This window comes from Sturnira hondurensis, unplaced genomic scaffold (assembly GCF_014824575.4).
Source record: "Sturnira hondurensis isolate 20B ecotype Veracruz unplaced genomic scaffold, ASM1482457v3 Scaffold0011256, whole genome shotgun sequence".
NCBI classification, from domain to species: Eukaryota; Metazoa; Chordata; class Mammalia; order Chiroptera; family Phyllostomidae; genus Sturnira; species Sturnira hondurensis.
In genome coordinates this window covers 335,883-362,548 of record NW_028083887.1, presented here as the reverse complement: position 1 = coordinate 362,548, position 26,666 = coordinate 335,883, and the positions used below count along the sequence as shown (strand labels likewise).

At 39.1% G+C, this 26,666-nt stretch overlaps 1 protein-coding gene across 2 annotated transcripts in view; it reads right to left on the bottom strand.

The window, feature by feature from the left end:
* VAMP7 (vesicle associated membrane protein 7) overlaps positions 1 to 26,666 on the bottom strand; it is a 40,433-nt gene that overhangs the window by 13,140 nt on the left and 627 nt on the right. For both annotated transcript variants that reach the window (XM_037059696.1, XM_037059697.1), the window contains exons 2-5: positions 19,742 to 19,896; positions 14,373 to 14,430; positions 11,634 to 11,771; positions 5,745 to 5,835 (exon numbers count right to left, since the gene is read on the bottom strand). In XM_037059696.1, the coding sequence (XP_036915591.1) occupies positions 5,745 to 5,835; positions 11,634 to 11,771; positions 14,373 to 14,430; positions 19,742 to 19,887 (433 nt within the window). In that variant the 5' untranslated portion in view covers positions 19,888 to 19,896. The remainder of the gene's footprint in view (positions 1 to 5,744; positions 5,836 to 11,633; positions 11,772 to 14,372; positions 14,431 to 19,741; positions 19,897 to 26,666) is intronic.

Below are 26,666 nucleotides of genomic sequence, written 5' to 3'. Positions count from 1 at the left end.
ATAAAAACAGGATTTTTAAGAGATATCTGTGCTCTCATGTTTACTGCACTATCCACAACAGCCAAGCCACGTAAATAACCAAGTGTCCATCAACGGACAAGTAGATAAAGATGTGATAGGTACACACACACACACACACACACACACACACACACAGTGGAATATTACTGAGCCACAAGAAAGAAGGAAACCCTGCCATTTGCAACAACATGGATGGATCTTGAGGGCACTATGCTTAGGGAGATAAATCAGACAGAGAAAGAGAAATATTGTATATTAGTTATATATGGAATCTAAAAATGCCAAACTTGTAGAAACAGAGTAGAATGGTGGTTACCAAGGGATGGGAACTGGAAAAGTTGGAGGGATGCTAAAGGCTACAAACTTGCAACTAGAAGATGAATGAGTTGTGGAGATCTAACACACAACACATAGATTATAATCAACAACACTGTGTAACATAGTCCAAAATTGCTAAGAGACTAGATCTTAAATGTTCTCACCACAAAAAAATAATATACGTGATATATGTTACCTAAAGTTAAGGTGGTAGTCATATTGCAATATATAAATGTATCAAATCAACATATTGTACACCTAAAACTCACAGGATTTTCTATGTAAATGATATCTTAATAATGAAAAAAGAACAAATGGGGATTTATAGCCAATGAGCAGAGTGAGGGAGTAGTCAGTGGGTGGAAAATTACTAGAAGGAGGAATCAAAGGTATGAGAATGTTGCTGAACTGGCCTAAAGGATCTCTGTAAAAGCAGGCCAAACATTTACACATCAAAGGTAGGGGATGAGGAACCTGATCAGCTATCAGGGGTGATCAGATATCAGGGGTGATTAGATAGCAAGGGCAGGGGATTGACTGACCAGGATTCTTTGCTAAGACTGGCTTAGGCAGGCCAAGGACGGAGCCCAAGGATAAACCCTGGTCAAACAGAGGGCTCAGAAGAGTCTGTTTAACCTTTGGTCAAGCATAGAGTCTTTGTCATATGAAGCTTGCACACCGAAAACTACAAAACATTGTTGAAAAAAAACTTAAAAGAAGACCTCAATAAATAAAAAAGCATCTCATGGTCCTGGATCAGAGTTTAATATTGTAAAAACTGGCAATACTACCCAAACTGACCTACAGATTCAACACGACCCCTATCAAAATCCCAGCTATCCCAGTTTTCAGAAACTGACAAGCTCACCTTAAAATTCTTATGGAAATGATAGGTACTCAGAATTAGCCAAAGCGATCTTTTAAAAAAGGACAAGGCTGGAAGACTCCTACTTCCTGATTTTAAAACTTAACTACAAATCTACAAAACTCATGACAGTGTGGTAACTGCCATGAGGACAAACATATGGCACTGCCCCAAAACTGAGAGCGCAGACAAACCCACACATCCATGGAAATTTAGTTTTTAATAAGGTACTAGGGTCATTAAATGGGAAAATAAGAATCTTTTCAACAACTGGTATCAGGACAACTGGATATACATTTAAGAGAATTAAGTTGGATCCCTTCCTTACTCTATACACAAACGATAAAATCACAGACCAGATGTAACAGCTAAAATTACAAAACTCTTAGAAGAAAACAAAGAAGTAAATGTTTGTGATCTTGGCTTTGGCAATGGTCTCTTAAATATGACATTCAAACAACAAGCAACAAAAGAAAAAAGAAAATGGACTTCATCAAAATTACAAACTGCTATGCTTCAAAGATTACTATCAAAAAAGTGAAAATACAACCCGTAGAATGTGTGAAAATATTTGTAAATCATGTCTCACAGGGTATAGTATCCAGAGTAAACAATGAACCCTTATAGCTCAACAATAATTAAGACAACCCACTTGAAAATGACGATGGATTTTGAATAGACATTTCTCCAAAGATATACAAATGGCCAATTCACACAAAAAGATGCTCAACATCATTAGTCACCAGGAAAATACAAATCAAACCACAATAAAATATCATTGCACACATACTAAATGGGATCTAATAAAAAAAGACATCATAAAATTTCCAAGGATGTGGAGAACCTGCAATTCTCACGCATTGCTATTGGCAAGGTACTACGGCGCAGCCACTTCAGGAAAGTTTGTCCTTACTCAAAATGATAAACTAGGAGTTTCCATGTGACCTGGCATTTCTACTCCTAGGTTTATGCCCAAGAGAACTGAAAACATAGGCTCACACAAAAACTTGTATACTGCCCTGGCTGGTGTAGCTCAGTGGATTCAGTTCGGGCCTGCGAACCACACGATCGCGGTTCGATTCCCAGTCAGGGCACATGCCTGGGTTGCAGGCCAGTTCCCGGCAGGGGACTCATGAGAGGCAACCATACATTGATATTTCTCTCCTTCTCTCCTTCCCTTCCCCTCTATAGATAAATAAATAAAATCTTTTAAAAAGACAGTTTTCTAAAAAAAAAAAAAAAAAAAACTTGTATACTAATGTTCACGGAAGCATTATTTATAACCAAAAAGTAGAAACCATCAAAATGTCCATCAACTAATAGATAAAGCAAATGTATCAATACAATGGAATATTCAGCCATAAGAATGAATAAAGCACTGATACATGCTACAATAAGGAATTCAAAATCATTATGTTAAGTGAAACAAGCCACGATTTTTTTAAAAAGGCCACCAGACTAGGCAACTCTATACAGACAGAAAGGAGGTTAATTGTTGCTTAGGTCCGGAGTCTGAGGGGAAAGGAGTGACTGTAAGCGGGTACAGGACTTCATCCAGGTGGTGATGAAAATGCTCTCAAATTGATTGTGCTGATAGCTGTATAACTCTGACAGTAAACACCATTGCATTGTATACCTTAAATAGGGTAATTGTATGGTATGTAAACCGTATCTCAATAAAGCTGTTTAAAAAATCAGAGGGAGATGATTAGAAGTGTTACATTTTTAATTTTGTTTGTTATTCTAAAAATAAATAAGTCATTTAAAGGCAGTTGATTCAAAAGTTTCATTTTCTGTAAACATTATGAATGTGCAATAAATAATACTGTAGTAGTTAGCTGCTTCTACTTTCAGGCAAAATGAATACATTTGGTGACCAAAAAAAGATGAAAAACAGGAACCTATTTTTTCAATAGGTTCTCTCAATCTGCATCTAGACATATAATTAAAACTAAAAGTCAGTGAAAGGAAATCACTTCAAAGAGCCAAGACACACACAAACAAATGTTTCTGCCTTTTGATGATTAATCCCACTCCTAGGAATTAATCTTAAGTAAATAAGAAAATCGTAAAAGCCAAAACACATTTATAACACAACTGTTCCTGTAACACAAACCTCTAGATCAGTGCTAAGACTGTGCTACTGCTTTAAGTCTCTAAACACACTGTTCAGTCCAGCTGAGGTTTTCGCAGTAAGACATTCCTGATGAGGGAAGCACAGCACTGACTTACATTCTGAAGCAAGCTACTTGTCTGGTTGTAAAACAGAACTCTTGAGTGCCACTGCTGTACAGAATCAAAGTTTCCAAAATAAAGACATGATTGGTAACCTATGATATAACTCAATCAATTACTGTATGAACATAAGGCAGGCTAACAATCTTTTACTATGTGCCAGGCACTGTACAAAATGCTTTACATACATCATTACTTCTTCTATCCTATTTGCAGATTAGGAAATAAAGCCCAGAGAGGTCAGAGAATTGATCAAGGGCTAACAGCAAAGCAGGAAGTAAAACCAGGACTCATTCTCAGGCATATGTGACTCCAAGTTTAATCGCTATATTATACTGTCTCCATGAAACTGAATATAAACTGAATCTGATTACAAATATATATACATGTGGATAAAAATTTAAAGGAAAATGGAAATAAATCTTGAGGATGGTGAAAGCAAGAGTAAATTTTTTAAAATGTCTGTTCTCAATGTGTTAACTATTCTAATAATATAAAAAATAATTCAGAGTACATCCAAGATTGTATGTGACTAGACATTTATGCAATTTGACGATGTCTCAATTATATACCTTATAAATCAATTAGAAAATCCTTCTTGTTCAATTTTATGGAAGTGATTGTCTGTGAGATATTACCCTTAAAAGATATTTAAAAGAGTGGTTCTCAAACTGAAGTGTGCACTGGAACACTCCAGAGGGCTTGTGAGAACACAGATTTCTGGGCTCTAGTCCCAGAGTTTCTGACTCAGTAGGTCTGGGGTGGGACATGAAAATTTGCATTTCTAACAGGATGCTAGGAGATGCTGATGGCCCAAGGACTCCAACTGTGAGAACCAGTGCTTTAAAAAAAATTAGCATCATCCCAAACCTAAATACCATTGAATAATCAATTTAAAAATAACCTGTAGGAATTTCTCTGGATCATTTTAATGTACTAAATAGGTTCTTGACAACATACAGGCTGATAAAATCTATATCCAAGGACTGTCCGGAAAATGTACAGCCATTGTTAATATAAAGAGGATGTTTTGCATGACATTGATGTAACCTGGCAGCCAAGGAGAGTGGACTGGAACACACACGTGTGAACAATGATGACTTCAGCTGTACTAGTCAGTGGGGGCGGTAGACGCCATTGAGTGAGCATGTGTACTGTGTGGCTGTCATATTCAAAATGACTGAGCAAGTACAGCAACAAATCGGCATCAAATTTTGCATTAAGCTTGAACATTCCTCCACGGAAACTATTCAGCTGATTCAGAAGGCCACAGCTATGGGCAACTGATGATTGACAGTTTCATCATGACAATGTGCCCGCTCATGCATCACATCTCATGTAGTTTTTTGACAAAACATCAAATCACCCAGGTGACTCAGCCCCACTACAGCCCAGATTTGGTGCCCTGCAACTTCTGGCTTTTCCCCAAACTAAAATCACCTTTGAAAGGGAAGAGATTTCAGACCATCAATCACATTTGGGGGGGAAATGGGGCAGCTGATGGCAATTGGAAGAACTGTGTGAAGTCCCAAGGTGCCTACTCTGAAGGGGACTGAGGCATCACTGTCCTGTGAATGATGTTTCTTGTATCTTGTATCTTCTTCAATCAATGTCTCCTTTTTTCATATTACCTTCTGGATAAGGTACCTGGATACTTTCTGGACAGACCTCATATATTACAGTTCATACTGCTGAAGAATACAATAGTTTTGGGTCCAATCATTTCTTTCTCTCAATCAAGAGCTACAAACATTGTAAGGTTAAATAGTTATACTTCAAGTTATCTACTGATAACATCAGCTGTGTACCTCCAGCCAAAATTAGCTAAATTGCTGAACTATTGTGAGGGTCTCAGAATTTTTTAAATTTTGTATTGTTATTCAAGTACAGTGGTCTCCATTTTTCCCCCCAAGCACTCCTCCCCAGTTCCACCCACCCCAACCTCCAACCATTGATCCTACCCGCCTTTGGCTTTGTCCATGTGTCCTTTATATATGTTCCTTGACAAGGGTCTTGGAAATTAGTCTGGCTAAGTCAATCAACAATTTTAGAACACAGAACATAAGTACTAAGTTTTATAACATAAGTCAACAATTTTAGAACACAGTCATAAGTACTAAAAAGAAACCATTCATACAGTAGACACTACCACAGGTAAGTAATCTCCGTATCTCAGCTGACAATTAGCTTCCATTAGTAAAAATAAGGAAGTTCTAGTTCAGTCTTTCTAGAATAATTTGACTCCTGGTAATCAATCTATCATCATTTTTGCCCATATTCATGTGGATTATGCCATGGAACGTACCTATGTTTCTGACCATGATTCCTTTCAGTTCATCCACTTGGGCTTGAGTCTCCATCACTTTGTCAAGGCCCTTATTCTCAGAGTGATGCTTCTGTAAGAAAACAATACTTAACTTATGATACCTAGACATCATTTAAAAAATGACATTGACAAATGCTATAAAATTATGCCTCTATTGATACAAAAAATATGTCACTTCATTAAAAATTGTTACCAGACCTAGGAAAAAATATAGACAGCATAAAAATTCTACCATATGAAATATAAGTTACAGTATAAAAATACCACTTTATTTTAAATTAAGTAGAACTAAATATAGTACATCAAATATACATCTGAGACTTTTAGAGCAGAAGTAGGGGGTTCAGACAAAGAAGAACAGAAGACTGTAGTTGTAGTGGGGGAACAGGACAGGGAAAGGGTACACTAAATTGTTCCCAACTTCTTGAGTATGATGAGGTAGGAAGTGGCCCAGCTTCTAGGCATCAGTTCTTATACCCTTGGGATCAGGGTACGTGTCCTATTTTCACTGGCTTTTTACAAGACCTAGAAATGTAATACACTGATAACAGTATATATTTTGAAATTATTATCCATAGCTAACAATTATGGAGTGCTTAATACACAATATTCCAGTCACTTCACTGTGCTAGATGCTTCAAATAGGGGATGTTATTTAATTCACCCAAAAATTCTATGATGAAGATACCATAATTATTATCTCCATTTAGAGATGAGGAAACTATTCAGAGGGTCACACACAGAACTGGAGCTAATGACAAAACCAGCTAAGCTGCAAGTTTGCTGCCAGCTAACTCTGTCTACTTTTGACTGTGCATTGGTGTATTTTTGTTGCTGATATTTTATATAGTTTCACATATGAGGGAGGACCCCCCAAAAAACCAGAAATTATTTATAAAAAATGTGTACTTATGATGCCTTTTAGAGCTTCTGCTATTTTTTGTTTTACCTCTTTCACATTGGCAAAACATTTCCCTTTGAGGACTTTTTTCATTCAGGGAAACAAAAAAAAGGTTGCTTGGGGCAAGATGGGTGAATATGGAGGGTGGGGCACAGGGGTCATGCCATTTTTAGTCAAAAACTGAACATTCAGCACAGTGTGGGCAAATGCAGTCATAAATCACCCATCATAACATCAAAATTACAACTAAATTATAGAACAAGCATCACTCAGATCTTCCTGAAATCAAGCTGAATGGAAGTCTGACCACCACAGAATTGAAGAAACCACATCCATCCAAGCTGGTAGGAGGCACAGAACAGGCTGGTCCCAAATCCATGTGTGGTGGATAAGTTTGGGAGGGATATCTTGGGAGCAAAGAGTCCTAGCCACACACCGGGCCCCCCAGCCCAGGTTTCCAGTGCCAGGAAGATAAGTCCCCATAACTTCTGGCTGCAAAAATCAGCAGGGACTGAGTTGGCAGAAGAAATTTCTGGAGTCTTACGCAGTTCCTCTTAAAGATCCTATACACACACATGCCCTGGCTGGTGTGGCTCAGTGGATTGAGTGCCAGCCTGTGAACCAAAGGGTCACTGGTTCAATTCCCAGTCAGGGAATATGTCTGGGTTGCAGGCCAGGTCCCCAGTAGGGGGTGCATGAGAGGCACCCACATATTAATGTTTCTCCCCCTCTCTTTCTCCCTCCCTTCCCTGCTCTCTAAAAATAAATAAATAAAATTCTTTTTTAAAAAAAGATCCCACACAAGGACTCACCTACTCAGACTCACTTCCTCTCAGCTCCAGCACCAGGTAGCACCTTGAAAGGCACTAGTGACACACAGGGAGGAACTAAACTATCTGGCATCCAGGTGAGAGCAGGAGGACAGCTTTCTCCCAGAGAGAAAGGCGGGCAGAGGCCACTGTCCCTTTTCTGAACTCTCCCCTCACAGAGCCACAGAGCCAGCAGCAGGTGCCATACTGGAGACTCTATCAATCTGGTTTTCCCTAGCTGGAGATCCCCCGAGACTCTGCCCACCCAACTTACAGACTCACCAAAGCTTTTCCATATGAATGGCTGATGGAACCATGAGCCAAGACTGGTCTTGGCTCATGCTTCACAACTTCCTAAATCTTCTCAAACAAGTAGCAGCTGGCCTCAGTGAGTTCCCAGGCCCCGTACCTCTTGCTAAGTGGCCCCCAACACCTGGCACTAGCCACAGCCAGTCTAGATTCATAACTTGGCTTTGCCTGGAAATCCCCAAGCCCAGCATGAGTAGCAGCCATCTCAGATTGCTTTATAGCTCAGGAAGGGTGGCCCTGGGCAAAACACAGGTGGGGCCTGACCTTGGCCTAGACCACCAGGGAAACCCCAGAGCCTGTGCACCCAGTGGACAGCTACAGACCACACTGGAGCACCACCACCCTGCCTCTGCACAGCTGATCCTCCATGGAGGGCAGAGGTTGGTGGTCAGTGGTCACAGTCAGTCCTTGCAGCTGACTGGCCTGGGTAAATCCCTCCCAATTATCCACCAACAACAGTCAAATCTCAACTACAAGAAGCAGGTATACTCTTCCCACACAGGGTGCACCTCAAGTACCCAGCTTGGGTGATAGTGGAGGCTGTGCCACTGGACCCTACAGGACACCTACTACATCAGGCCACACTACCAAGACATGGAGTCATAGCAGCTCTATCTAATACATAGAAACAGACACAGGGACGCTGCCAAAATAAAGAGACAAAGAACCATGGTCCAAATGAAAGAACAGATCAAAACTCCAGAAAAAGAACTAAACAAAATATAGGTAAGCAATCTATCATAGGCAAAGTACAAAACAAAGGTTATAAGGATGCTCAAGGAAATTAGTGAGGACCTCAACAGCATACAAAAGATCCAGTCAGAAACAAAGAATTCACTCATTGAAATGAGGAACAATTTACAGTGAAACAACAGTAGAGTGGATAATGTCTACAATCAAATCAATGATTTGGAACATAAAGAAGCAAAAACAAGCAATCAGAACTACAAGAAGGAAAAAGAATCCATAAAAGTGAAGATAATGTAAGCAGCCTCTGGGCAACTTCAAGCAAATCAACATTCACATCATAGGGGCGCCAGAAGGAGAAGAGAAAGGGCAAGAAATTGGAAATCTATCTGAAAAAAATAGTGAAAGAAAGCTTCCCTAATTTGGGGAAAGAAATAGACATGTAAGTCCAGGAAGCACAGAGAGTCCCAAACAAGATGGATGCAAAGAGGTCCACTGCAAGACACATCCTAATTAAAATGCCAAAGGTTAAAGATAAAGACAGACTCTTAAAAGCAGCAAAAGAAAAGATGTTAGTAACCTACAGGGGAGTTCCCATAAGACTGTCAGCTGATTTTTCCAAAGAAACTTTACAGGCTAGAAGGGATTGGCAAGAAATATTCAAAGTAATGAAAAGCAGAAACCTACAGCCAAGATTGCTCTACCCAAAGAAGCTATCATTTAGAATCAAAGGGCAGATAAAGAGCTTCCCAGACAAGAAAAAAACTAAAGGAGTTCATCAGCACTGAACCATTATTGTATGAAACGTTAAAGGGACTTATTTAAGAAAAAGAATATCAAAACTATGAATAAAATGGCAATAAATACATACCTACCAATAACTGAATCTAAAAAACAAACTAAACAACAAGAAGAACAGAGACAGAATCTTGGATATGAAGAGAGTTTTGATGGTTGCCAACCGGGAATGGGTTGTGGGGGAATGGGTAAAGAGCTAAGGGGATTAAGAATTACAAATAGTGCCCTGAGTGGTGTGCCTCAGTGAATCGAGTGTTGGCCTGTGAACTAAAGGGTCCCCGGTTCCATTCCCAGTCAGGGCACATCCCTGGGTTGTGGGCCAGGTCCCAAGTAGGGGGCACATGAGAGGCAACCACACACATTGATGTTTCTCCCTCCCTTCCCCTTTCTGTAAAAATAAATAAAATCTTTTTAAAAAATTACAAATAGTTATAGAATAGCCATGAGGATGTAAAGTACAGTATAGGAAATGGAGTAGCCAAAGAACTTATACACATCACCCACGGACATGAACAACGGTGTGGGGATTGCTGGAGGGAGTCGGGGGTACTGGGTGGAGGGGGGCAAAGGGGTAAATATTAGAACTGTAATAGCATAATCAATAAAATATAATAAATATAATTTAAAAAATAAATCACTCATGATGAAATTGGCAAATGTATTGAAAGAGTCTTTAAAAAATTCACTTAAGCCAAATGCAGCCTCTCACAACAATGCCAGCTGGTACACTGATATAGACGGGTTCCTAGAACACTCACTTGGTGGGGTAAGTGTTCCTCACCTACAAGGGGCCTGCCCTCCCTAAGATGATTTCAGTTATTTTGGTGTACCCCTTCATATATGAATGTTTCCTAGTGGGAAGTATAAAACAAATCAAGTAATTGAATAATAACAATTTGTAACTATTTAAAGAAACTCCACCACCCAAAGTAATGCATTCTTAGAAATATAATGCTCAAAAAGAATATTAAAAAGAACACTTAACAGAAGAAGTGAAAAGGAAAGTATTCAATTATAGTGAGTTTTTTCTCATTCACAACATACTCAGAACTTGTGTCATTGCACTCAAAAACTTGCATGAATAAAAGGTAAGCATTTTTAAAGGTCTTAGCACCATTAGTCCTCAGGGAAATGCTAATTAAAAACATAGTAAAACATCACTAGATACCTACCAGAATGACCAAAAGTAAAAAGATGGACCATAACAAGTGCTGGCAAGGAAGCAGAAACACTGGAACTGCTGGTGGGAATGTAAAGGGTGCAAGTACTTTGGAAAAAGCTGGTGACTAATTATAAAATTAAATAACACTCACATGAGCCAGAAATTCCATTTCTAGGCACTGTATTTTGCTGTGTATAATGCACACCCACATTTTTGGTGCATAAGTAAAAGAATTAATAACACTTATATAGATAAGTAATTAGTGCTACCCATATACAATGCACATCCTTATTTCCCCCTCAACACTTTGGGCAAAAAGGTGAGCATTATACTTGGCAAAATGCAGTATTTACCAAAGACAAATAAAAACATACATCCACACAAAGACTAGTACATGGATATTCATAAGAGCTTTATTCATGATAGCTGAAAACAGACAACATCTCAAATATCCAGCAACAGGAAGTGGATAAACCAGTTGTGGTATATGCATACAATACTGCTAGGCAAAAGAAGGGAACTATTGATTTATACAACATGAATGAATATCAAAAGCCTTCTACTGAACAAAACAAGCAAGAAACAAAGGAGTCCATAATTTGTGATTCCACTTATACCAAGTTATAGAAAAGACAAAACTATAGTGAAAGAAAACGGAGCAGCGGTTACCTGAGGCACAGTGTGAGGGAGAGGGCTGACTGCCAAGGGACCTGAGGGAACTTTTAGTGTCACGGAGATGTTTGCTATCTTGCAGAGGGTAATATTTCACAGGAGTGTATGTGTGTGAAACTTCACTGAGCCAACAGTTAGGTATGCATACAGATAAACAGACTTTCAAATGACTACTTTGAGCTGTTCAAAAATTAAATTTGTCTCATGGAACAGAAGGTCAATGAATAAGTTAAGAGGCCACTTGGCATGTGGAATGGATGTATGCTAATGGGTAGTTTTAGTAGATAATCTTTTATGCCTTTCTCAATCCTGAGATACTCTATTATTAATAGAGAATATCACCAACTATTAGCTTTCTACCTTAAAATGGCCCCTTTGACTTTTTTTTTTATCAGGGAAACTTTATTATGTTGGAATATAATAACACAATCAGCAAACTATATTACAGTTCAGGGACCTCTATATTCATGGTGCTTTAAGGTAATAAAGATGACATGAATAAAAATACTATATCTGGAGGAAGATCTTACCAGCTGTGCAGCCAAGACACTTGAGAATTCACTATTCATGGCATATGGGAGTGCTGTCTGTGCTCTTGAACCGTATGTAGTCTGGAACCTCTTCTTTATCTCATTCAGAAAATTAAAGGCTCGGGAACGTTCAAAATCCTGAAGAGAGACCAACACAGAGCTCAAAAGCAAACAAAAGACGACATGGATGATTAACAACAACCATAAGAACAGCTAACATTTACTGAGCAATGATTCCATGAGAAGGAACTCACACTGACCTCATTTTACAGAGAAGTAAACAAAGTCCCTGGAAAGGTAACTAACTGGCTAAAGGTCAGATAACTAGTAAATGAATGAGCTCAGAGTCCAATCCAAATATGTTTGATCAGTGCCAACTGAAGACAACAGAATGTAGGTTAGTTTCTTAAGAGCAGGAATAGGGTTTTACTTCCCTCGTATCCTTCACAGGATCTATCAGATAGCCCAGTACAAGCTGTTCAACAAATTCTAATAACAGTATAGTCTTTCATACACAAAGATAACACTACTGACATAAATTTAGAATTGATTTTTTCAATAGTGGTGATACATTTGAAAAAAAAAAGCAAGTGATGTACTCTTGTCTAGTTCCAGCTAGTCAAAAAGTATTTTTAAACACACACACACGCAATTATAGATCAATAAATGTGACTCAACTCTGACCATCTCAAAGCTAGTGGGATTTATTTCTCATCTACTCCAAGCCCTTTCACTTCAGTTGCTCTAGATATAGCTGGCTTTAATTTTTTTTTTAAATCCTGTAAAACCAGAGATAAAAATCACCATGAGGATCACTGTGGCTGACACTCATCTCCATTCACCTGAGGTGACTGTCTAAGCCAGGGGCTTTCAAACTGGGGTCGATGGTTCAAACTCAAGGGGCTGATGTACTTGGATGCAAAAAAACTACATTGTTATTTTCACCAATCTTTTTTTCACACTTATTTTTAACAGGTTTATTGAAGTATAATTTATAATGACTACCCATTTTAAGTGAAGTGTATAATTTTTATTTTATTTTATTGCTGTTCAAGGACAATTTTTTGCCTTTTCCCTTCACCTCTCCCCCACACCTCGTCCATCGCCACCTCCCTCCCCCGTTTCCACCCGTCCTTAGTCTTGTCCGTGTGTCCTTTATAGTTGTTCCGAAAACCCTTCATCCTTTTTAACTTATACTTCAATTGTGAATGTAGGTAGCAAACCAGAGTAGTATTATTAGATGGTGCCTAGGAGTCTGTCACCAATAGAAATCTTTTTTTCATATGCTGTCTGTTTTTTATTTGCACCACTTCAAAATTATTATTATTAGTTATTAGATCCATGACTAGATCTTATTAATAAATTCATAAAGAAGCATATATACATTACTATGTCAATTTTTAAAATACTGTGAATAGTGTCTTTCAATATACTTGGTTTGGTTTATAGTCATGTACTTTACTTCATATTTTATAATGTGTCTTCACAGGACTCTTCTTTCCTCTAGGAAAAAAGTTGAATTTGTATTGATACTGCTTAGCTCATGATTCTCCCCCACCATGTTAAAACAAAATGATGGACCACTGCTCAAAATTCTACATCATTAAAATTCTACATCATTAAAAAAACATTCTGGGAGGGGACCGTGAGTGTCAAAGGGCTCTGTGACACAATAAAAGCTAATATCTGGCATGGCTGGTGTAGCTCAGTGAATTGACCACCGGCCTGCAAACCAAAGGATCAATGGTTCAATTCCCAGTCAGGGCACATGCCTGGGTTGCTGGCCAGGCCCCCAGTGAATGGGGGTGGGTGGGCATGCAAGAAGCAACCACACATTGATGTTTCTCTTTCTTTTTCTCTCCCTTCCCCTCTCTCTAAAAATAACTAAATATTTTTCAAAAGTTACAAATAAAAAATACAAATAAAAAAGCCAATAACTCATACCCATGGCAACCATATCAATTCCATGTCTCTTGTCAGTAATCAATTTAGAAATAAAAATGCAGCCTCGTCATAGCCAATATGGCATGAAAGGAAGTCCACTTTGAAAGCAAAAGGTCGGGAGAGTGTGCATCTGGGAAAAGTTTCCTCATTCCTACAATAACAGACTTGAGAAGACACAGGCTGTCTTTCCTGCACACAAGCATAAATAGGTGTGTGGCTGCACGCAGCCATAAGGGGAAAGGGGAATGGGGAATATGTCTGGGAAGAAGGTGACACTACAGATAGCAGAGGAAAAAAAGGATCATGGTGACATTGTTAAGGTAGTGAGTATTTTCAGTCTAGAATCTATGGATATTTAAAACCAACCTACCAATGTGAACTACAGGTCTACAAAGCTGATTGTAGTGTACTGTGATTTCCCCAAAGTTCGTATACATTAGACAATTCACTAATTACTGACTAGAGGAATGAAATAATTTAATATTTTAGAAACATTTTGAGAGGGCTTGATACCAAAGTGTGATAATTATAAATACCAATTCTTGCTACACAATAGGATAAATGTAGAGATGGCAAGAAGTCAAGCTAAAACTCTACCCAAACCAAGCTGATTTGCATAACGACTCTTGTCATTTGTTGCTCTATATGATGAATGGAAAGTATAGAAAAGCATTCCCAGCTATGGACAGTTTTATCCACGTCACCTTTACCCACCATAGACATAGATAATTAAGAACTGACTCTATTATTAATAGTACACATAGTTAAATAGCAAAATGTCTCCAAGTTACTTACATCATCAGTGATACAAAGGTATACAATCCTGTCTTGGCAGATGTAATGAAACAAATAACTGTAGGATAAAACATATACAAATTATGTGGTTATGAATAATATGTCTTTCACTTCTATCTTCTATGTATAAGCAAAGTCATACTGCTAATGTGACCATATTTTTATAGATACTGTCTATTCTTTCTCTTTACCTCCAGTATACATACCTGTTTCTCTCAAATCAAACTGATAAGAACAAATAAAAAATTAAAAGAATGTCTCTACCCTAGTTATATAGCACAACAGTGTGCACATTACCCATTAAAATGATACCTGCATAAACATATCATTTGGACTCTTAAGACCTGGACACAAGATGACATCTTAGGAGGGACATGTAAGTAAAATTAACTACCAATGAGCCATGTGGTCTTCCTTGCATTCTCCTAAGATCTCAAAGCAAATACTTTTTTTCTACCAAATACTTAATAATAACATTTGTTTGGTATCTGCTTTGAGTCGGTTGCTGGGCTGGTGCTGAGGATACAAACGAGCAAAATCATCGGCCTCTGCCTTCACAGAGATCACAGTGAAGGTAATTACAGAGCAGCATAGTAAGCAGGATGAGGAATTAAAGTCAGTACACGGTACTCTGAGGACCTACAGGAGGTACCTAACAGAATTTGGCTAAGGGTAACAGGAAGGATATCCTGGAGCAAATGATGTCTAAACTGAGACCTGAGGAATGAGTAAGAGAGGGCAAGGTAAAGAGGGAGCGAAATATTCCAGAGTGAGAGACCAACAAACTTAAGGTCTTTGAGCAAATAATGGGTTTAGGAAAGTAAAATTAGTTCATATGATTAGAGTATAAAATGTGAGGGGAAAAAACTGACTGTACAGATGAGGCTGCAGAAGTAAGCAAATAGCAGGTCATACAAGGCTTTAAAACCTCACTATGCATTAGCCTAAGAACAGTGAACAAGGGGCGTGTGTGATCAGATCTGCAATATAGTAAGATGCTTTGGCCAGAGTGTGGAGAACCGACTGAACTGAGGACCAGACAGGAGACTCTTCTGCATGTAAAAAGCAATGACGGAAATAAAGTACTATAAGCAGAAGAAGAAGGGACAAAGAAGAAATAGAACAGAATCTGATGATTGGCTACTGGGGGTGAGGCACAGAGATAACTTGACTTTGCCTCCCAGACTTTTACCTTGGGCAAGGAGTACCTGTTAAATTACATTATTAATTTTCACATAAAGCACAGGTGGCAAACACAAGGCCAGTGGGCTGAATCTGGCTCTCCACCTTGTTTTACCTGGCCTGGAACCTTGTTTCTACCCAGCGGCAGTGCCAAGCTCTCACTTAACTGTTAAGGAGTGGTTACATGTATACAGCCCTAAAATCACATTCGGCCCTTTGAAGGCAACTGTGAGACTAATGTGGCCCCCGGTAAAAATGAGCCTGACACCCTGACATAAAGGCTTGCTGTGAATTACAAGGAGGTATGGGGACCCAGATGTCTTCCTCCTAGTTCTGATACAGTTCACATCCACCCAACAACGACTTCCACACTGCCATATCCGGTGGTTCTCTCTGAGACATTTAACAGTGTTGACCAGTTCCTTTTTTCAGGAAAGTGTTTTCTCTCCACTAGATTTCTTGACTCCACGCTTGCCTAGTTTATTTCTTTCTTTGTTGATGTTTTCCAGCATCTTTAGCTCTCTGCTTTCTTCACACACACTCCCTAAAGGGCGGCATCCACCCTCACATTTTGTTGTTGACGTTTGTTTTCAGCTACCACAATGACAACAATGATTCCTAAATCTAGATGTGACCTATGTCCTGAGTTCTCGGCCTGCATATGCTACTGTCTACCAGACCTTCCAACTGGATATACCATAGACCACTTGAACACATGTCCGAAATGGAAGCCATTCTTTTCCCTACCAAATTTATTTCTCCTAAATCACGCCTGGGAGCAACTTGGTGCAAAGACAACAAAAGTTAATGAGGGATGGTCCCTGCTACCAAGGAGCCTATAGTCAGGGGACAGAGACAAAAATAAAGATTGCTATTACAATACAGTGCACTAAGTGCTATAATATGAATAAACCAAGGTTCCTAGGCAAACACACAAAAAGGGGGCACCTGGCCCATCTTGGAGTTCAGGGGTTTCTACAGGAGGAAACATCTCAGCTCAAGAAGACAAAGTTAGATTTGTTGAAAGTAAGACAAACAAACTGCAGTAAAACATACTAGCTATTACAAAGGCTAGGAAGAGAGAAAGAACAGGCACTGAAATGCAAATAGCTAAGTACGGCTGAGAATAAAACTTAGGGCTAAAGTAGTGAGAGATGACATCAGAGAAGGGAGCAGGGGCAGATCTTAAAGAATCTTCCAAGTCAGGTTAAGGAACTTTAGCCTGAGGGGAAGGAGTTGCTGCTGCAGGAAGGGACAGGAACAGAACTGCCCTTTTAGAAGGACTAACATGATAATTAAGGCAGTATTTCATTTGAGGCCTGTAAAACTTTACCAGGGGGCCTAGGAGGGGAAGGGTATTCCAAGATGCAAAAGCATGGAAACACATACTAAAGCTTGAAGTAATATGGCTGGGTCGGGAAATAATATGGCTGGCTGTCAGCAAGGGGTCCTACAATAACAAGGATAGAAAGGTCAGGAACGAACAAAACTGTGAAGGCCAAGTTTGGGATTTATGCTAAAAGTCATGGGTTTTAAGCAAGGAAATGTAATTAGAAACGTGAAATATAGATTTAAAGAGACAGAAGAAAAACCAGTTAGGAGGGGGCTACTAGAAATGAGAAACCATGAAGGCCTGAACTAACACTAATAAGTGAGGACAGAGGAGAGAGAATGGACTGAAATACCTCTTTGTGGGAGAATGGGAAGGATTTGGTAAAGAAGTCAAATGCGAGTCTGAAGTTTTAGGTTCAGGCAGCTGACTAGTTGGTGATGCTACTAAAGAAGAGATAGGAATAGCAGGTGGAAGATCAGATTTCAGGAGGAGGAGGAACAACTGTCCTACAGTAAAATGGACTTTTTTCTTTTAATTTACAGTAATAAAAGATATTTTGGATTGGGGTGACGGAACATGATTACAGGAAAGACACCAATGCTGTAGGTTGCAAGGAAACAGACCACTCACTGATGGAGCCTTACTTCAGAGGACACTAGGCAGGACTGGATCGGGATGCAGGTGGAAAGGTTCTGCAGATGATGACATTGTCTTCTCGCACCGTAAACCATACTGTCATTGAATTACATATCTAGCTTACCTTACAGCTAGACATGGCTATGTGAGTGGGACGTATATGCCCTACTTCCTGGTCTTGCCCGTAAAAGGCCTGCCAAGTGCTATCCCTGGGCATCGTCCTGGAAACTGACTAGAAACACACAAAGAGAAAGTCCAATAAACTTTGGACAACACTATGAAGCCATAATCAGAAGAAGCTGGCTTTATTTAACCCCTCAGGCAACCTGTAGGCCTCTAAACTACACCAGCAAGCAGAGGACTATAAAACCTGCAGCTGCCAAAGATGACACACTCTCTGACACCCATTTTGAACATGGCAAGAGAGGATGATGGACCTGGAAGAGCCTCCTAGAAAACAAAGCCAGGAATCAGGGAGAAAAGGAAATTTCTCTAATAAACAAGAACCACTAACCATTCCCTGGTTACAACAGGGGATCTTTGAAATTGCTGTGAAGTAGTTATTTTAATATTGCTAGGCAGCAGGGACTTTTACATATTTCTTGTTCTTCCTGTTTCTAAAAGGGAGTGTGTAACTTCCACTGTGGTGGTGCTGTTCATATTTCACCACTGTCTACTGGTGGGGCTGGAGGAACAGAGGGAACGGATGACTTGTCTTCAAGCTTATGGTCAGTGGGTCACAGGAACCAACCCTGGGCCTGATGGAGAGGACAGTGTATCACCCAGACTCTCTCTGGATTTGAAGCTGGACACAGCAACCAGATGAGTCTTTGGGGACACCTCCTACAAAAAGGAGGTGTGTTCTATCTTGGGAAGAAGAGTAAACCCAGACATTTGGGTAGCCCAGAACAGTAGTCTGCAAGATTGCAAGCTGTCTCCTGATCTTCTAGAACTTCCTGCAGAGGAACAGAGTTTTAGCTGGGCATATGGCTGCACAGCCAGAAATGACACATCCTAGCTTCCCTTCCACATAGATGAGCTACATAACTACACAGCACATAATACAATGTAAGCGAAAGCTTCTGAACAGTAAAGTATCAGGCCACTTCTGGCCTTTGCTTTTAAAAATACTGGGCAACCACAGGGAGTTAACAGGAACTGAAGGAGCTGCCTTAGCCAAAGTTGGAAAGCTCTAATTAGAAATGGTTGAGCCACCCCACCAGCCCCGAAGTACTCACCTCCGGGCTATCCAATTTAAGTTAACACTGTATTTTGGGGTCTCTCTCTTATAGTAGCTTAGACTAGATCCTAAATTATAGGAGTTAGCCCTAGTAAGCAATAGGGATCTCCTTCTGAGATAAGAACTAAGAAAATGAACATGGGTTAGGTAACAAAAGTTTTTTAAGTATTAATGAGGAAGGTTAAGGAGGTACTTTTAAACTGATTACTAAGACTGCCCATACATGCCCTGTCTACTCCCTTCTCCAACCAATCACCACAGTGACCTTTCTAAAGCAAAGTCTAACTGTGTCAACCCTGGCTGAAAGCCTTCAGCGCCTTTCCACTGCCCAGAGTGTACAGTCCAATCTCCTAGCGTGGCCTATAAGACCCGACATGACTTCTCTTCTACCCATCTCTCTAGCTTTATTTTCACCATGCTGGGCACTAGTCACAAGAAAACACCTGCATTTCCCTAAACACGTCCTTTGATGTGATGCCTCCGTACTTCTCTACTAGCTGCTCCTTCTACCGGAGATGCCCTCCACCTACCTACCACCTCTCACACTCTACTATATCCATGCATTTGACTGTCTCCTGCATTAAACTGTAACCTCCAGGAGGACAAATACTGCATTTCTTGTTGTATTCTCAGCACCACGCAAAGCAACTGACAATAGTCAAGTGCTCAGTAAATACGTACTAAAAGAATGAAGAAATATTATGCATTTTATCTGTATCAAGTTTCACATATCATAGAGTTCTATAGTAAAATCAGTTTTACATCTCACATTTCCATATCTTTGAAAGATTAATATCACTCCCAATGATAGAACAAAATAATCACAAGTTAAATTCATAGTTAATAGAACTAGACACGTTCTAAGCTGGCAAAGGTTAACAAATTATCTACCAATGAGTTGCTTTTCTAGCTTTATACTGTCCTGATAATAATAGAATTCATTTCTTTCACCCTCTACCCATGCAAAGCAGAACTCACTTGCCGTGTGAGTACGTTAGTTTGTTATTTTCAGAAGGTATCTTAGCCAGAATCTGCTCTGTCACCTCCAGGAAGTTTCCTCCACACCAAGCATGTTTGGCAAGGATAGTGGTTCCCCGGGCAACAACAGCGAAAAGAATGGCCATGGCTTCAATCTATCAAAAGGAAAAGAGACATGCAAGACTCGAAATATTTCTTTGACATGATCTTTCAAAAGTCACTTAGTATCATTTAGCAACATCTACCTGGAGACAGTACTGACCAAGGCACTCTAACATCAAATATAACACGTAATTACAGGTTTCACAAGTACATCACAGTCTTGTATGAGCTTACAACTTAAATCATGCTGATATGTGTACATAGAGACATACCAAATATACACACACACACGTTTATATACATACACATATACGTGTGCATGTACAATGATAGACAGGTTGCATTTATAAATTATACAGCACAAACTCATATCACCCTTTAAAAAGCAGTGGCATAAAGACGTCTTCATCCGTTAGTGCAGTAATGCCATTCAGAAAAATTATCCTTGGATAAATTTATCCTTGGATAAATTATCTCTGTTGAAATAATTCAAAAGAAGTTACACTCTAGATTTGTAAAGATACCTACGAACAATAATAATAGGCCATATTTACTAAGTGCTTACTATGTGCCAGGCACCATTTTAAGCATTTTTCAAATATTAGCTGATTTAACTCTCATATCAATAAAATTATACACTATTATGATACTTATATTAACATGAAGAAACTGAAGTATAGACAACTTATATAATTTGCCCAAAATTACACAGCCAGTAAGTGATAAAAGCTGGGATTTAAACCCAGGCAGTATGGTTCTAAAATCCACAGTTTTATCCTTATAATGTATACTGCCTCTACCAGAAAGGCATTAATTATCCAAAATAGAAGTGAAGTGAAAATAGCTCAAACCTTCCACAAGAGAGGGATGATTCTATAAATGATGGCAAGATCCTTCGTAAAACATTTCTAAAACAACGCAGCATGAGTTTAAGATTATTTTTGTCATGTTTATGAATTTGTGCCATGGTTTTCCTACGTATCGGCCCAGTCTGTCTTGTCTAATAATATACATGTATTAAAAAAGATGAAAAAAATGCCTTCCCACTCTTCCACTAACTCTTCAACTTAATGTTATTTGTTAACATGTTCCCTTTCATCCAATAAGTCAGTGGTTCTCAAACTGTAGTGTGAATGAGTCATGTTAGGTGGCAGCGTCAGAGTCACTTATTAAAATTTCATATTCTTGGCATCATCCCCTGAAATTCTGATTCAGTAGGGCCTGAGGTGGGGCCTTGAATATGTATTTAAGACAAGCCTGCCTGGATGCAGATGATTCACACAACCACATTTTCTGAAACACAGCAACAGATATAAAGTGCTTGAGGTCAGAGGATGCCGCGATGCCCTTTTGGAATGCTAGCACTGAGGGACAGTGCACAGGGAAGTGCTGGTCTGTCTCTGGGGCTGAACTCCTCTTGTTCCATTCTCTAAATGAGGGCGTTCCCCAGAGTTATGTCCTCAGCCACCTTCTTTCTGGATTTCTCCTCACACATTTGTAGAAGTTATAATTTCCAAATCATTTCTCATGCATTATTAGTCCTTGACTCTAAACCTTCAACTGACCATGTAACATGCTCCAGGTACTGCTCCATTTCTTAAAATCATCTCCATCTGGAAACACTCTCTGCTTCTCTATCTCCTTTTAACTCAAGTTACTATAATCTGGCTTTTAGTAGTACACTCCACAAAACCATGCTTGCTGAGATCACCAACAGCCTCTCTGTTGCAAAATTAAGTGGTAACTTCTCTATTCTCGCCTTACTCGACCTCTCAAAACAGTCAACACCGCCAACTAAACCTTCTTTCTTGAAATCCTCCTGCAAGCCTAGCTCTCCTGTCTTCTTGCTGAGTCTTCCTCCTCTAGTTTACCTCTAAATGTTGAATTTCCACAGGGATTGGTTCTGCACTCTTATCCCTAGATGAGCTCATCTAGACCTGCTCCTTTAAACATGATTTATTTGCTGAAGATACATTGCATGCAAAGATCCAAAACAAAGCAAAAAAGATACAAAGGCACACCATAACTGAGGGAAAACCAAAGGTAAAACTGAACGTGCAATGAACAGTTGAGGGAAAGGGAGATTAACAGGGAAGCACAAAGAAGACTGGGAAAGTAAAAGGAAAGCCAGAAGAGTATGGTGGCCTGGAAGCCAAAGGGAAATAAAGCTTCAAGTAGGAACAAGTGTCAGGGCCTGGCTGTGTTCACTGATGCACGGTATGACGATTTGAAAACAGTCACTGAAATTTTATATGGAAGGAGGTCACTGGTTAGGGTCAAAGAGACATGAAGTGGAGTGGAACAAACACACAAAGAGAAACAGAGATGAAAAATCATGTGGTTCCTGACACAGAGATGAAAAAGTAGTAGCCTTAGTCCCTTAGCAACGTGAAGAATAAAACTGAGTTTGGCGACAGTACAAAAACATCTAGTGTCTTAGTGGACCATAAGTTCATTATGAACTGACGTGAAGTAATTACTTAAAAAGCTTATGTAATCTTAAATTACATTAAGAAACAGGGTATCTTGATCTCTTTAAAACTACTGCCATTATACTCTGTGGTGGTTAGAACACAACTGGAACACTGACTTTAACTCTGGGTATAGTATTTCAAGAATGCACAGAAGGGCAACAGTAAGGGTGAGAGGCCTGGAGATTGTATCGTTTGAAGAATGGCTAGAGGAACTAGAAACATTTAACGTAAAAAAGAGAAGACTTAGAGGGAATATGACAGCAGTCTTTAAGTTTATATAAAACAGTCACCTGCAACAGGGTACATTATTTGGAATATAACCAGGAACAATGAAGATAAATTATAGGGAAGCAACTTATTGTTCAATTAAAGCAGTCCCCAACTGAAAAATGCCTGACTGTTAAACATCGAGTACATAGCAACAAAAACTTTACTTTCCTCTCAGATGTCACTACTAGGAAATAATTAAAAATCCCACCTACAATCAAGTCTCACCTGCCCCCACTGTAGATCCCTTGCAATAGAATCTGTAATGTCTTAATGAGTATCAGGGCAACAGAAACTGTGGCATAAATAACACTGCAGTTGAAATCAGAAAACCTAGCTCTGCTAATGATTAGCGGTATATGAATGTCTAATAAACTATAGAGTGCTATACAAATATAATATTCAAGAAGAAAAAGAATGAAAAGATAAGCCAGAAAGAGAAGAAAAGATAATGGAATATAACAGAAAGCCCTGTATCAACACTATTCTTCCCTGTCCTCTTACTCACTGCTTGCTTGGTCCCAGAGCCATCATCCCAATTCTACTTCATTCCTGCTCAGAACTGCATATGAGTTTCCTGTGACTGACATTTTTGACAAGTACCAATAGCTGCAAGGCTTAAAACAACAAAACTGTATTGTCTCATAGTTCTGGAAGCCAGAAGCCCGAAATCAAGATGTTGGATAGGCCATGCTCCCTCTGAAATCTATAGGGGAGAATCCTTCCTTGTCTCTTCCTAGCATCTGGTGGTTTCCTGACAACCCATGGCATCCCTTGGCTTGCAGCTGAAGCACTTCAGTCCCTGCTTCCAGTCAGTGTTCTCCATGTGTCTTTGTCTCCACACAGCATTCTCTGTGTCTCTTTTCTTATAAGGACACTTACTGCAGTATGACCTCATTTTAACTTACATCTTAATTTATATCTTAATGAACACATTTGCAAAGACCCCATTTCCAAAAAAGGTCACATTCACAGGTACCATGGGAGAGAATTCAATGTATCTTTCATGAGGACACAATAAACCCCCATATTAGAAACTAATTGGTCCTCCCAATTCACTCCTACTCTCCCTTCCATATATTCACATCACCCCAACTTGCCTCCCTCTACTCTCCAAAACCTCTATTACGATTCCTTCCTTACTCATTTAAGACTCCTCAGCAATGAGCCAGAAGGGCAACCTCCAGTAGCTTGCAGTTAATAAAGGCCTGTTTCTATTGCCTAGAAGTTTCCAAGGAAAGGACATTTTTGTTTCAGTTTTGGGGATTCCAAAAGATATGCTATGGGGGAATCCAAATGAGCAATCTGGCTGCAGTTTCTTATAGGTGAATTATTATAAATTGTGGTGAAGGTCTTTAAGTCCATCAAATTAAAAGGTTAAGACGCTACTTAAGATGTTAACCAAAGTAAGATGCTACTGGTTGATGTAACAATCAAAAGGTCATAAGTAGCATTGTTTATAGAAGAAACTGCATTCAGGGTGCCAAACGATAATCTTAGGAAGGAACCTTTGGAATATATCCATTTGTAAGGAAGAGACTGCCTGTATTTAAAATAAATGCTAACAAAAATAGCACAACAATGATGCAAACGCTTCTCAGTGGAGGCAACTTCAAGTGCAGATTGAATACTTTCAGGTACTGATTGGGGAAAAAGGCCAAGTCAGTGTTTCTCATACTCCAGTCCATGTGTTCTGAATATTCCTTAAATTCTGTATTTTATGTTGATAAAATTGTATAATGTACATCAGGGGTGTCCAACCTTTTGGCATCTCTGGGCCACACTGGAAGAAGAACGGTTGTCTTGGGCCACTCATTAAATATGCAAACACTAACGAAAATTGATGAGCAAAAAAAAGGTTTTAAGTAAATTTACAATTTTGTGTTGGGCCACCTTCATAGCCACCCTGGGCCACATGTGGCCCATGGGCTGAGACTTGGACACCCCTGTGTATAAACATTCTGGATCATCCACACATATAGGTTATAAATGAGGGATGGAACACAATTCGGGGCTCCATTTGCATTATGAAAGCATAGGTACCAAGAAATTCCCTAAAATGACAATGCTTAATTTTTAATATATTAGAAGCATGTCTGGCTGCTCTTAGGTTGCCATATTCTAAAATCATAATGACAATCATAACTCAAGTACTCTGTATTTCTCTCATGTTTTTGCTCAGTTATAAAGAGGAAATTTATCCTTTATAGTAACAACTTACAACTGAAAGATATCTCCATGGAAAAAAACTTTTATTTTAAGAATCGAGATTTTTATCTGACATTCCAAAAATGCCAATGTGGCAGAATGACATGAGCACATACACTACCTCAGGCTAAGGAGAAAATAATATTTAAAGATGTGTTTGTACCAAGTGAAAACCAATGATACCATAATGTGCTATATAATAAATAAAGGCTGTGGGACTGTTCCAAAAGGAAAAACTGGAAGAATTAACTCATTACATAACACATGGTAATAGTCAATGCAAAATAAAAAGTATTCTGTATCATTATTTATAATATTGTAAGGGAATGTATTGTGCTAATCCTTGCAACAGTTCATCAGCAGAATGTTTCATTGGAAATCCACAATGGATATTAAATTTTTCCCACCCTTATATCATGTGGCATACTATTAAACTGGCCTGTGAAATTCAATGGTGGGACATGCAAGGTACTGAGGAAAGAGATTAGAACTCATTTTAGGAGGAAGCTATGGAACCAGAGAGGAGACAGAAGTGAGAACAAGTTAGGGAAGATAAATAAGCAAACCTGACAAAATGGAACAGTCTACATTTGGTTAATGAGAAGGTGTAGGAATAAGCCCAATGGCCTTATATAAAGAAAGCCTTGTATAAATTAAGTAATCTGAATTGGATCAAATAGTTTTTCTATTTCAGTTCAACACATATCTTCTGAAGGTTTACTATGTGGTAGTCAATAGAGTAGACACTGGAATATGAAGACCAGTAAAAAGTAGACCTCTATACTCCAGGGAGCCATAGTACAATGGGGAACACAGACACAAATAAATGCAATAAAATGTAATGAGTGAATAATCTAAGAACATACACAACTGTTCAGGAGATTTGCACTTATCTCATCTTGAATGAAGAAAAATGTATGTGTCAGCTTATGTGTTAGGAATTTTCTCAGTACATGTTACAACTATTTCTCCTTGGAAGAGAAATCAATGCATCTATTTTATCCTCACTAGGTTCCCAGTGCCTGGTACAGTGCCTGGCATATACCATTTCCTCAAATATTTGTTGAATAAATGAACAGACATTCAGCATGGTTTGGTCTTAAATATATTATATGTGATACATAACTTTATTAGTAGGACCTGGCAAAAATAATATCGCCAACTATCTCCCTAAGCAAGATAAAGCACCTGATCTGAGAATAATTCATTCCCCAACTCTTCTGTCTGGGTCTTAGGAGAAAATAAGCCAACAATAGATAAGTCACCAATTCTGATGTAATAACCTTGGAAGAGGCAGAAGAATGAAGAACATTGATACAACAGAGGAAAAGCATTTATGCAAAGCCTTAAGCCTGGTCGTGGTACGGCCTGCTCTTGCTGGTACTGCAAATATTCTTTCTGGGTGATCCTCTTAGGGCCAACCCAATCCCTCTGACTTTCTCAGAATAGTAGCCTACTCTGTCAAGTCAGCCACTTGTTTTACTTTACATTAACTACCACTACCTCATATGTGATCTTGCATTCCTCTTTGTTCCCACACACAAACATGTAAGCCACAGAAAGCAGCGATTTCCTGTGTCTTGTTTCCAACTACATCCCAGTCAGTTAGAAAAGTGTGTTTAGCACATATTAGCTGTTCAGTAAGTGCTCTCACACACAGCTATTCAAAGGGAAAGAATGTCCCAAACATGACAGTATCCTTTGGGATCAAGGATGGGACCATGGAGGTGCAGGTAGTTGAGAACAATTAGTAAGACAGAAAAAAGGGTTTGATAACTGACTGTAGGTGTTATGGGTGAGGGAGATGTAAAGCATATACCAGAGAATGTATTACATGGTCAGAGTCTGTTAAATTTTGGTGAATAATAGTAACA